This window comes from Rhinatrema bivittatum, chromosome 10 (assembly GCF_901001135.1).
Source record: "Rhinatrema bivittatum chromosome 10, aRhiBiv1.1, whole genome shotgun sequence".
Lineage (NCBI taxonomy): Eukaryota > Metazoa > Chordata > Amphibia > Gymnophiona > Rhinatrematidae > Rhinatrema > Rhinatrema bivittatum.
In genome coordinates, this window is record NC_042624.1 from 80187369 (window position 1) to 80200301 (window position 12933).

Here is a 12933-nt window from a genome sequence, read left to right on the forward strand (position 1 = left end):
AGGCGGCATCAGGGCTGCCGGACTGGAGATGGGACTTGATCTCGTCTATAAACCTCTTTGTTTGCCTCAGCTACTCCAGGTCTACCACACTAGCCTCCAGAGATCAGACTCGTTCTCTGAGAGCCAGGAGCTCCTTGCACTGGGTGCACTTATACAATCTCTCACCGGCGCGTAAAAAATCATGCATGTGATATTCAATGTAGAAGACTGGAAGGCCCCCCTCTTGCTGTTTAATTGCTGCCTTCATCTTAATTTTGTTGAATTCTTAGTTAAGTTTAGGGTGATAAGGGAATAGGAATGTGTAAATAAGAGTCCTTTAAATTTAGTGGTATATTCACTATTAATCTGGTAGTGACCTGCAACGGGATAATTAAACTCTTGATAAGGCCAGGGACAATCCTGGGCTTTAGTTAAAAGGCTGATTGATTTTAAATGTGAAAGTGTCTCCTGCTTGTAAATCAAAGGATGAGTTAGGAGTGGATAGGAGAGGGGTGGGAGGGAGGGAAAGATAGACACAAGCTTTTTCCTACCTTTTGGCTAGTTTTTTTTTTTATTTTAATTTTGTTAGATTTTACAAATAACACAAGAATACTTTGTACCAGCAATGGGGAATGTGCAATGATATATAGTTACAGTAAATATCAAAGAAAACAAAAATAAAAATAAAAATTTGTCTATACACATTCCTCTTAATAATAAGGAAAAAAGGGGAGACCAAGAAAGAAAAAGCAATAAAATTAAAAAGAATAGTGAGAAGAACATTCCATGCCATCTAAATTGTTTAGCCGATCTTACGAAGCGCGAACTTTAGGCATATAAGTCCCGGAATAGCCGCAAGTGGGAAGGTTCATAAAAGGCATAACTAACATTTAAATATTTCACAAGATACTTGCATGGATATTGTAAAATATACTGTGCGCCTAATTACAAGACCTCAGGTCTCAGAGAGAGAAACATTTTCATACACTCCTGAGTAGTTCTAGTAAAATCAGGATAAATCCACATTTTCTGACCATAATAGAGTAGCAATCTATTACAAAGACAAAAATCTAAGGACAGTATTCCTATCACTCATAAAAGTGAATGATACCAATAGAGTCCCTCTCTTTGAGATCTCAGTCTCTTATGACGACTCCAAAATGTCCATCAAGTTCAAAGATGAATCTTGAGGTTGAGGCTGACTTCCAGTAGCAGCTTCCTCATGATGTAGCAAATAATATGCCTTGGTGATAACAGGATAGCGTCCTGTGGAATCTTGAGAACATGCAAAATATAGTTCTTGAAAAGATCTATAGGTGCATGTTGAATCTTCTTAACTGCCAAAACCCAAGAATCTAGAGCTTCTGTTTTGGCCCCATGAGATGAAACCAATTTTTCTGTAACCAAAACTCAGTGGTTAGTATCTAAAGAGACCTTAGTTAATGAAGCAATAGATGCCTCAAGTATTACTAATGCATTCCATACAGCGTCCAAAGTAATTACTGCAGGCTTCATTAGAGCAATTTTTGAAACCCGGAATTCCTGCGGCAGACTGCCTTCGCTCGAAGTGATGTTAATACTCAAGCCCCCTGATGGAGCCTGTATAGAGGTTTGAACTGAGGAGCCCTTGGCTCTAGGTGACTCAAAAGAGGGAGAAAAGACTTCCAATGGAAGTAAACTCACAGTTGCTGAAGCTAGAGTTGGCTTCACAGTTGCCTCCATAACTACTTCTTCCAGAGCCGGTGTCCCCCGACCAATCTCGGAAACTGCAGGCAATGATTCTGTAAAAACAGGAATCATGCTGAAGGGATGGGATGGCATTATCAGTGTTCCGGGGCTCAAAGAGATATCCTCAACCAGTGGCGCCGGTGTCCGCTCAATGTCAGCCCTCATAACGGCCTGCGATCCCAGAATGGATGTAGGTATAGAGGCAAAGAAACCCTCGAGTTTCGGTTGAGTTGAATCAAGCAAGGGAAACATGGGTATTCTCCGTAAGATTAGCTTTCCACTTAGTGTGAGGCATTACAAGTTACAACAGCAACAAAAGAAAGCGAAAGAAGAGAAAGCTCTTTGTGTGCTCCTCACTCAGTGGCCATCTTGGTCTCGGCTAGCTTTTTATATATAGAATTGGATGTTATTCGCAAACACTTGGCATTCAGTGTTGTAGGATTGGATGAGGTCATATATTGGAGACATGAAAATAGTAAATAGGATCAGGGAGAGGACTGAGCCTTGAGACACTCCACAAGTGAGATGTCTAGGTTTGGACAGTTTGTTGGCCCATATAACTGATTGTGCTCTGTCAGAGGGAATGATTCAAACCACATTAAGGTAATGCCATTGATGCCAATGTCCTTTAAGAGTTGAATCAGGAGTTGGTGATCAACAGAATCAAAGGCTGCTGAGAGATCAAGAATGAATAGGAGAGATGTGGGAGACAGTATACAGAACAAAGAGAAGGCACTGAACAAGGCAGAATAGTGTGTAGAAAAGGAGTGTTTATTGGATCATAATTCAGCCAACTGATAACTCATGAGAAAAGACAGAATAATCTAAGAATAGTTAAATCCATAGACACCTGTAGTGTACCATGAAACCATTGTCTCTGTTCAGACCTAGGGTGAATGTGTTACATTTTTTGATGAGTTCCATTTCAGTAGTTTCTCACTGGAAAGTCCCTTTGAAGCTCTTTTGTAAGGATATAATAACTTTAGGGTCAGATAGGGAGTATCCTGGAAGGTTGAAATCTTCTCCTGTTGGTTTCTCCCTCCCGCTCCCATCTTCATGTATATTTACCCATCTCCTGTATTGTAACTGACAAAAGGGACTCTGGTCCTTGAAAGCTCATGCCTCAATAAACTGGTTAATTTATAAGGTGCCACCCGCCTCTGTCATTTTAACTTAGCCAGTTGATTACCCATTGAAAATTGACCCCCTCGGAGAACATTTCATTTTTTACAGTTCACTAAATTCATATAAAACTTTCATTTGTAATTTTATAAGAATTAAAATAGAAGTTTCCTTACTTATAGAGGGCAACAACGATACTAGGGGGTGGGAGGGATGCAATATTCAGACTGCATTTTTACATTGGTAAATGTGTTTGGCAACATTAAAGCATTTGAATATTGCCCTGTAATGTCTGAAAACTAAAGAGTTGTGATTTATTTGTTTATTTATTTATATTATTTTGTATACCGATATTCTGCATAATATAAATAACATCAAATAAAACATTGAATTAAAAACATTTAAAATAAAACAATTAAAACATAAAATACAAATGAAATTAATACAATAAATATCTATCATAAACATTCATAAAAGATAGCAATTAACATACAAACCTCGCTTTCTCCTAGCATGACTGTTATAATAAAAAACCATAACATCATTTAAAATACTTTATGATGCTTCCTCTCAAAATGCTCTTCTAAATAACCAGGTTTTTAATGCTTTTTTAAAAGTTTGGTAATTTGACTGTAGTCTTAACTCAATCGGAATGGAATTCCAAAGTTTCGGTCCCGCCAAGGATAGTGCTCTTTCCCTGATGTTACTCAAATGCGCAGATCTGACTAAAGGAATACTTTTAAAAAACGTTGTTTGCTGATTGTAGATTATGCTGTGGAGTTTGATCCGCAGGGCTGCATTTAGACATTCTGGTTTTTCATTATGCACTAGCTGTGCCCGGCCACGCGTTGCAGTGGCAGAGTCAGGTTTCTTTTCCCCCCCTCCCCCTTCCCCTTGCTCATATACCTCAGTCACACATCGTCCTCCCCCTTGGTCACTCACCCCCCCCCCCTTTCCTCCCCTGTCCCCATTCCAGCTCTCTCCCCTCACACTCATCCCTCCCCCTTCGGTCACTAACCCCCCCTTCACTCCCCTGTCCCCACTCCAACTCTCACCCCTCACACTCACCTCTCCCCTCTGTGTCTCTCCACTGACACTCACTGCCCCCTTCATTCACCCTCCCCTCACTGTCACCTCTCCCCGCCTACTCCCTACCCTTTTGTCAGTGACATCGCACCCTCTCTCAATCTCCTTCCCTGATTCTGATCCCCTCCGGCTCGCAATGCCCTCCCAGCTGCACCCCCCCCCCCCCATCCCTTTTGTGCGGTTCTGCGTGGCCCGCTCCCGAAGGCGCGAGGTCAGCGAGGATCCCTCCCTGTCGTGCACGTGAGCCGTACCAGATCGCCGCCGCAGCTCCTCCCAGGTGTCGAATTTCGGCCGTCCGAACCACCACGCCCGATATTGCTGCCGGTCCGCCGCTGCTGCTCCTCCCAGCGCCATGTTGGTCCCGTTGTGCGTGACGTGCACCGCTGCTGCCCCTCCCAGCACCATGTTGGTCCCGCTGTGCCCGACGTGTGCTCCCTCCCGCTCATGCGCAGTACAGCAGCTTCATTTCCCAAGGTAGATAGCGTGTGTTGCATGTCTGTCCAACAGATGTCGCTGTTTTCCCCACACACATGTAAAAACATGTTTTTTTCTGTAACCGTGTGACATCTATGTAATCTAGATAGAGAAGAACCTTGTCGAAAGTGAAAGCAAGGTTGTGTCCAAATTTGAAAGCAATTGGTGCAGTAGCTGAGCCTGGTTAAGTTGAAAAAACAGAACAGAGCAGTAAAGGTTACAGTTTGTGTTTTTTTTTTTAACCCAATGAACAGCACCAGCAAAGAATAGTTTAAATATGCAAGCACGCCTTCCTGCCCCCCCCCCCCCAACCCGGCGAAATAGAGCAACCCACGCTACAGCCCCCCTCTCGGGAGATATGGAGAATCAGTGCCCCCCCCCCGTGAAAAACGCGCGGCGGAAAATAAGAACGGTCCCCCACTGTGCTCCTCCCCGGCTACATGTGTAAACTGCGAGGGTGTGTGCTAGGGTTTGTTCCACCGGCTGCCATGTCGCAAAACTTCACCGGTGAAAGTGGTGCTTCATGATTCCTGACCTAGTAAGGGCAAATGTCCGCTGAGGATATGGCGCCGACGGGCTGTTGCCTTTACTATGTCACATGGTGTACCAACGTCATTGTTGTCTCCGTATAGCATAGTAAGGGCAAGGTCCACTGGCGCCATTTTGGTTGCTGGCATCCGACGGCCCTACTGAATGTGATGTGTCCCGGACCGTTCCTGTGGTGCCGGCGGAGAAGCACGGACTTGTATCAGGTGTAGTGTGTGATCGGAGTGCAGTGCGTGGGTGGGTGGAAGAGGGTACTTTAATTTAAATTTGGAGGGTGTGTGAAATGCGTGGCTTCCCAATGTAGCAGCCAGGAATTCGTGTTTTGGTGTGTTTTGGGAGGGTGGGTGAAGTAAGTGACATTGGCAGGCGTGGGGGTGTGTGGTGTGATGAGTGTGCATTTCTGTGTGTTATGAGGGAGTGTCAATGAAAGACAATAGCCCTGTGTGGGGGTGTGGTGTGGTGTGTGACTGTGTGTGAAAGGTGTAAGAGGTTGTGCTTGCGCTGACAGCCACCAGATGTCACTGTTTTGTGTAAGCAATTTTTAAACTTGTATTACCTGTTACAGGTGTGACCTATATGTAATGTAAGTGTATAAGATCCTTCCCGTATGGGAAGTGAATGTTGTGTGCAAATTTGAACGCATTCGGTTAAGCGGTTGGCGAGATTAGCGACGACGTACAAACTATTTAACATTTTTATGTATATAGATTAGACAGAGATCTTTGTATTCAATTCTAAATTTTATCAGCAACCAATGCAATTCCATCAATGTGGGTGTAATATGATCAATTTTTTTTAACATTGGTTAGGACTCTAGCTGCAGCATTCTGTAACAGCTGAAGCGGTCTCAAAGAATTATTTGGAAGACCCAAAAGTAAAGCATTACAATAGTCCAATTTGGAGAATATCAATGTCTGTAGTACTGTCCTAAATTTGTTATGAAATAGAAGTGGTTTCAATTTTTTTATAATACGTAATTTATTAAAATCATCTCTAATCATATTACTAATGTAATTCTTCATTTTTAACTCGCTGTCAATACTCACACCCAAATCCCAAGCAGAATTAACTAGATTAAAATTAGTTTTACCAACTCTGTGCTTCATTAATACAATCTAGTTTAATCTATTGCTTAAACTATTTCTGTTTTTTGATGATTTAATGCTAATTTCAGATGTACCAGCAATTGTTGGATAGAGGTCATGTATATTTCTAATAATTTCAATGTATTTTCCTCCAAATCTAATACTGGTAATAGCATTTGTACATCATCGGCATAAATATAATGTGTAATCCCTAAACCTGATAAAAGTTTACAAAGGGGCAGCATGTATAAATTAAATAAGGTTGCTGATGTTGCACTGATAGTGGACCCTTGGCCCAAGGTGGGGTTGACGGTACCCGCAGGGCAAGCCCTATGGGTCCCCACCGTCGGGAGGCGGAGCAGGCTAGGAGACGGAGGTCAACAGGAGCTTCACCAGTACCAGCCCACGTTCCTCTCAGGTTGAGCCCTTGGGTGCCAGGGCTGGCTGGACTTAGACGGACCTCCGTGTGACGACTCCCAGTTGGTGTAGACAAGGGTGCGCCAGGAACCAGCAGAGGTATTGGAGGGCCAAGGACGGTCCGGATGAGGCAGGGATCCAGAGAACCAGACGCCAACAGGAACAGAGTGAAGCAGTAGGCGTCCAGGTAAAGATAGGCCGAAGCCTGAGAGGCCAGGTCTGTAGGATACTGAAGGAGAGTCCAAGGCAAGCTGGAGTCAGGGCAGGCGGCAGGGAGGCAAGGTACTGGAAGCAAAGCTGAAATCAGAGCCAGGAGATCAAATCAAGCATAGTCCAGTCAAAGCAGGGGTCAATACCAGAGAATCAGTCCAAGCGTGGTCCAGGCGAAGCAGGTCAATACCAGAGAATCAGTCCAAGCATAGTCCAGGTGAAACGGGGGTCAATACCAGAGAATTAGTCCAAGCGTAGTCCAGGTGAAGCAGGGGTCAGTACCAGAGAATCAGTCCAAGCGTGCAAGGAGGAGGTGAAGGAACAAGTAGGAACTGGAACCAGGAACAACAAAAGGGACAGGAGACAGGAACGATAACAGGAACAAACAACGAGCACCCGAACAATTGTGGAGACCTTTTGCCAAGGCAGGGAACAAGTGACTAGGCCCTACCTTTTATACAGAGGCCCAGTGATGTCATCATCCAGGGCCTTGAGCTACTTTCCCGCCGCGGCCCCTTTAAAAGTGTGCGAGTCGCGCCTGCCTAAGCCAGGGCCCGGAGGAAGCAGGACGGCGGCATCACTCCTTGGCCTGCATGGGGATACTTGCCGGGTGCAGGGAGGAACCGCGGAGGAGTCAGGAGCGGCAAAGGCGGCTGCAGGTGCTCGGGGATGGAGGCGGAGACTGCCCACCACCGCGAGCGAAGGTGAACCGGAGCTGGCAGCTGGATTCCTGGGGTGAGTAGGCCCGGGCATGGGCCTATCACGGCCTATCACGGCCGGGATGCGTAACAGCTGATAAAAATGAACCTTGAGTACTCCGGAATCAAGAGATATTTTGTCTGACTTAAAAATCCCCATCTTAATAATATATGACCGCTCGCTCAGATAAGGCCTAAACCAAGATAGAGTTTTTCCTGATAATCCAATTTCCGACAGCCTGTTAATTAAAATACTATGATTAATTTATTTATTTTATTTATTTAGTAACTTTTATATACCGACGAACGTTGGGAACATCTCGTCGGTTTACATATAACAGAACTGAGCAACAGGCTTTACAATTTTTGCGTAATTAGATAATTAAATAAGGAACATTCAGAGCATACAAATAACAGATTAGATTATATAAGTAAAATTATAAAAGTAAAATTATAAAAGTGTGATACATGAAAGAGGTTATCTAAACGGGGGTGGGGGAGATTCTGATATATAGGGGTGGGGAGGGGGAGATTCTGATATATAGGAGGGTATCCACAATTAAAGGCATCAAATGCTGCTGAAATATCTAACATAACCAAATGGTAGCATTAAACAGAGTCCATACCTCTAAGAATAGTATTGGTTAAAGACATTAAAAGCATCTCTGTACTAAAACATTTTCTAAATCCGAATTGTGAAGGATATAAAATATTGTTATCATCATTATAATCAGTTAACTGTATTTGTACTACATTTTCCACACACTTAGCTAAAAATGGGAGATTTGAGACCGGTCTATAATTGCTTTGTATCATAACATCAGAATTCCTATTCTTCAATATGGGCTTTATGACTGCACCTTTTAAACTCTCAGGTATTCTTCCTTCAAGCAAACATAAATTCACAATATCCGCAATTGGCTTAGCAATGATATTAGATACCGTCTTCAATTGCTTTATCGGTATAACATCTAATTGATGGTTTGCAGAGTTCATTTTTTGGATAATTAACTCAATTTCAGTAGAAGAGACTAGATCAAATTCAGACCAGACTTGATCAGTCGTTCCTTGCAGGGTAATTTTTTGGTTTGAGACTTGCGGGAGATTATCAATTACATTCCGTATTTTATCTTTAAAAAAAATAGCAAATTCATTACATTTAGAACTATTTGTATCCATATAAACTGATCTGATTTGATATTTGTATCAAGAATGTCGGTATATAAAAATTCTAAATAAATAAATAAATAAATAAATATGCTTTGATTGCATTGGTACAAAGGAGAACAGGACCTGAGACATTAATTTTAAGTCGTGAATTTTCCTGGCATAATAATCATATTTTGCATTCAAGATCTGACTTCTATATTTAGATAGAAGAACTCTGGAAGCCACTAAAGTTTGGGTGGACAGGTTTTTACACCATGCTCTTTCTTTTTTCCTTAAGATTCTCTTTAAATCTTTTAAATCTATTGAATACCAAGGGGCATTTGACTTCTTTATGCCCTTTACTTACTTTCTAATTATTGGACTAAGTTTATCCGCTAGAGCTTGAGTCAAATCAAACCAGGATTCTATCTTTTTACATGCTTTTTCAATGGGCATGTCCCATATCTACCCCAGTTTAACACCACCTCAATATTATTATTATAACCTACCATTTTAGAGCTTCCAAAGCATCCAGTAACTGAAAAACAACCTCATTATCACTCCTGCTTGAAGACTGGTGCCCAAAGTGTACACATAGGGGCGCACTAAGGGGCAGGCCTATTATGCGTGTTCCTTCGGCGCACAGCGCCTCCGGAATCTCAACCAGCCTTTTGCCGGTGCCCAAAATGACATTAGTAGGGGAGCGGAGCTATTCCTTGCGGGAAATGTGGCAGCTAGACCCGGGAGTGCTGGCTTGGGCAAGTTTTCAGAGCATAGGATGGTATAGCCTCTGGTGACAATCGAGGTAAACAAGCACAGTCAGCTTGGAAGCTGACTGTGCTTCCTAGCTGACTGTGCAATGAAACCATGCAAGAATAAACACATTTAAGTTAAAGTATTACATTTTTTTAACTTTCTAATATAGAACAATCTGATGTATTTGCTAATTCATGATACTGTGAAGAACTCTGTTTTCTGACGGAGATTATGCCAGTGTTTTCTGTCCAATATGATCCTGGACATACCACTACTTTAAAAATGAATGTATTCAGTAGAACAGAAATGAGACAGTTTTTCAAACTAGTAGCCTTGATTATTGAAATTTAAAAAATTTAGGAATGGCTGCTGCATTAAATGTTACAATAGAAACAAAAAAGGGCCTTATTTACTAAGATTTTTCACCCATTCTTTGTCTGTCTATATGAATAACGTTTTTAGTAAATCAAGCCAAAGTATTTGAAAATGTTTTAATTTAAATGTTAATGCTATAATAATGTAACTGTGCAATTTTTTTTACAGGTGTAACATTATCAAATGCAATGGTAAATGCAGGCCTAACATCATTTCAAAAAATAGAAAATATAAATGCAAGGGAACTTGAGCTGGTATGTTTTTATTATTCTCTCTCTCTTAGAAACTCATGGATAGATTGTTAATATTATTGTTTATAATTTGTTTGCTTTACAAAATGCATAGAATTTCCTAGTTTTTCTACTTTTTTGGCCTGGCTTGCCTTCCTCCATACTTGAACTTACAGACTAATTGAAATCTGCCGCCAACCTATTCACCATTGCATATAATTTGAGTCTGAAGTTGAATTATCTTGGATCTTCATTTGCGGTCACCAAGATTTTTCCCCTAATCATCCCTATTCACTCCTTCCTCTATCATGAGTCATCAAAGCAACAGTCCCCAGTCTTCAGAAGGAAGTCACAAATTGCAGCTGCCTTTGAACTAGATGTACAAGTACACTGAATATCTTATGTAGATGTTGCTTTTGTTAAACTGGTCGGCAATACAAGCACAATGCTAATAAAAGTTAAACGTGTCAGCAAGCCTGTCTGCGTGTATTTCTACCCCTGATGAAGCTTGGTTAAGCGAAATACCGGCCACGTAGGGCTTATTCTAAAGTTTCACATCAGGATTTTTTGAAGTCTTTTTATATGCTCTAAAAAATGTATTGAAAAATACTTAAGGTTTAAGGTTTATTTTTGTTTATATACCGTCATTTCAGCGGTAGCCTTCACAATGATTTACATTACAATAAAAACATAATAAGAAAGTTACAATCGTTTATAAATAGAAAAATAAAAGTAAAATTACTAGCTTAGAGAAATAGCTTAAAAGATAATATTACTAAAAGACAGAATAAAACTATACATATTAAGCAAATAAAATTTTAAAATATAAGTATATAGTTCCAAGATAAACTTAAGATCACCCAGAGATGGTATAAAACTAAGCATCTGGCTATTTCTCCACATCGTTGTATGCCGCGTTAAACAACCATGTTTTAAGGTCCGTTTTGAATTTACTTTTATCTTGCTGCATTCTTAGTTGGACTGGGAGTGAATTCCAAAGTTTTGAGCCCGCGATCGATAGGGCCCTCTCTCTGACCTGGCTAAGGTGAGCTGACTTGATTGTAGGGATTGATGACAGTGCTTTATTGACCGATCTTAAATTTCTCTGCGGAGTGTGTAATCGCAGTGCTGCATTTAACCATTCTGTTTTTTCTCCATAGATAATGTTATGTACTATACAGACAGCTTTATAAAATATTCTAGAATGCATCGGTAGCCAATGTAATGCGAGCAGTGTTGGGGTGATATGATCAAACCTCTTTTTTCCTGACAGAATACGAGCAGCTGTATTCTGAAAAACCTGGAGCGGTCTGATTGTAGATTGGGGCAGGCCAAGTAACAGAGCGTTACAATAATCCAAATTAGCAAAAAGAAGAGCTTGAAGAACGGATCTAAAATCAGAGGGTTCTAGTACTGGTTTCAATCTTCTTAGCGACAATAATTTAAAATAACCATCTTTTAATTTCGTCGCAATGTGTTTTTTCATGTTCAATTCAGAATCTATTATCACTCCCAGATCTCTTGCAAATAATGATGGCGTTAAAGTGGAGTTCTCAAACTTAAATTCTGGGATATTAAATTGAGATCGCTTTCTTTCTAACAGTATTATTTCAGTTTTTTCTGTATTTAAAATTAATTTCATTTGTGATAACGGTGTTTTTATGGCATTGAGATAGATGGTTATTAATTTGTAGGTAAAATCAATATCATTTTCTATGGGTACTAAAAACTGGATATCATCTGCGTAGATGTAAAATTTCAGACCCAATCCTGTGAGAAGATGACAAATAGGTAATAAATAAATATTAAAAAGGGTAGCCAAAAGTGTTGATCCCTGGGGTACCCCTGTTTGAAGTGGGATTTTTTTGGATAAAGAATTCTTTATTTTAACTTGGAATGATCGGTCATTGAGAAATGAAGTAAGCCATTTTAAAACAGTATCTGAGATTCCTATTTCTTGTAGACGAGTGATCAATGTGTTATGTTGAACAGTATCGAAGGCCGCAGACAAATCTAAAAGAATTAAAAAGTATCTTTTTCCTACATCAAAGCCTCTTAAATCTGTATCAGTCAATGATAATAAAAGAGTTTCCGTGTTAAAATTCTTTCTAAAACCGAATTGACTAGGGGATAAAATATCATTTGATTCTAAAAAATAGTCAAGCTGGCATTGTACTACTTTTTCTAAAATTTTAGCAATAAAAGATAAATTAGATATAGGTCTAAAATTACTCAATTGGGTATTATCAAGATTGGGTTTTTTGAGAATTGGTTTAATAATTGCATTTTTCAAGGCTTCGGGAATAATGCCTTCCGTCAAAGATATGTTAACTATATTGGCAATAATCGGTGAAATTATATCTGTAATGAGCTTAAGTGTTTTTACAGGGATTGGGTCCATTGGATGTCTAGCTGGATTCATCTTTTTTTTATCAGGGATCCTATTTCAAGTGTAGATGTTGGTTCGAATTCGCTCCATTTTATATCAGGTTTATTGGGCATCTTGATTTCTTGGTTAGGTTTAAGTATAATTTGTGCGTTTAATTGATCAATTTTATTCTTGAAAAACAGGGCTAATTCATTAGTCCTTTCTTCAGATAGTTCAATATCGGTTTCACAAGGGTTTTTTGTTAAATTCTTTACAATGGAAAACAGAATTCTTGGATTATGTAAGAATTTTTCAATCCTAGTTTTGAAAAATTCTTTTTTTACTTTATCTATGGGTTTTGTTTATAATGATGTTGTGCTTTACGGATATTTGGCTAGAGAGTTTGAATTCTTGTTTTTTCTCCATTCTATTTCTAATTTTTTTAATTGTGTTTTTTTTCTTTTTTAGTTCGTTATTGTACCACGGATTTTTTGTATTCTTTAAACTAGAGATTTTGCATCTAGTGGGGCAAAGTTTATTTGCTATAGCTTGAGTTTCATGTTCCCAGGAAGAAACAGAATCTGTTATGTTATCGAATTTAATTTTATCTGCTAAATTTTGGAATTCTATTTGCAAATCTTCAATTTTAGGTTGAAGTTGAAAAGATATTAATTTCAGTTCATTACTGGTGGTTTTTATTGAGAAATTAA

General features: G+C 39.9%; 1 protein-coding gene across 1 annotated transcript in view; it reads left to right on the top strand.

The window, feature by feature from the left end:
* The window catches only part of LOC115099806 (probable ATP-dependent DNA helicase HFM1), a 358874-nt gene that overhangs the window by 302081 nt on the left and 43860 nt on the right, over positions 1 to 12933 (top strand). The window contains exon 21 of the mRNA XM_029617655.1: positions 9794 to 9879. Coding sequence (XP_029473515.1) covers positions 9794 to 9879 — 86 coding nt within the window. The remainder of the gene's footprint in view (positions 1 to 9793; positions 9880 to 12933) is intronic.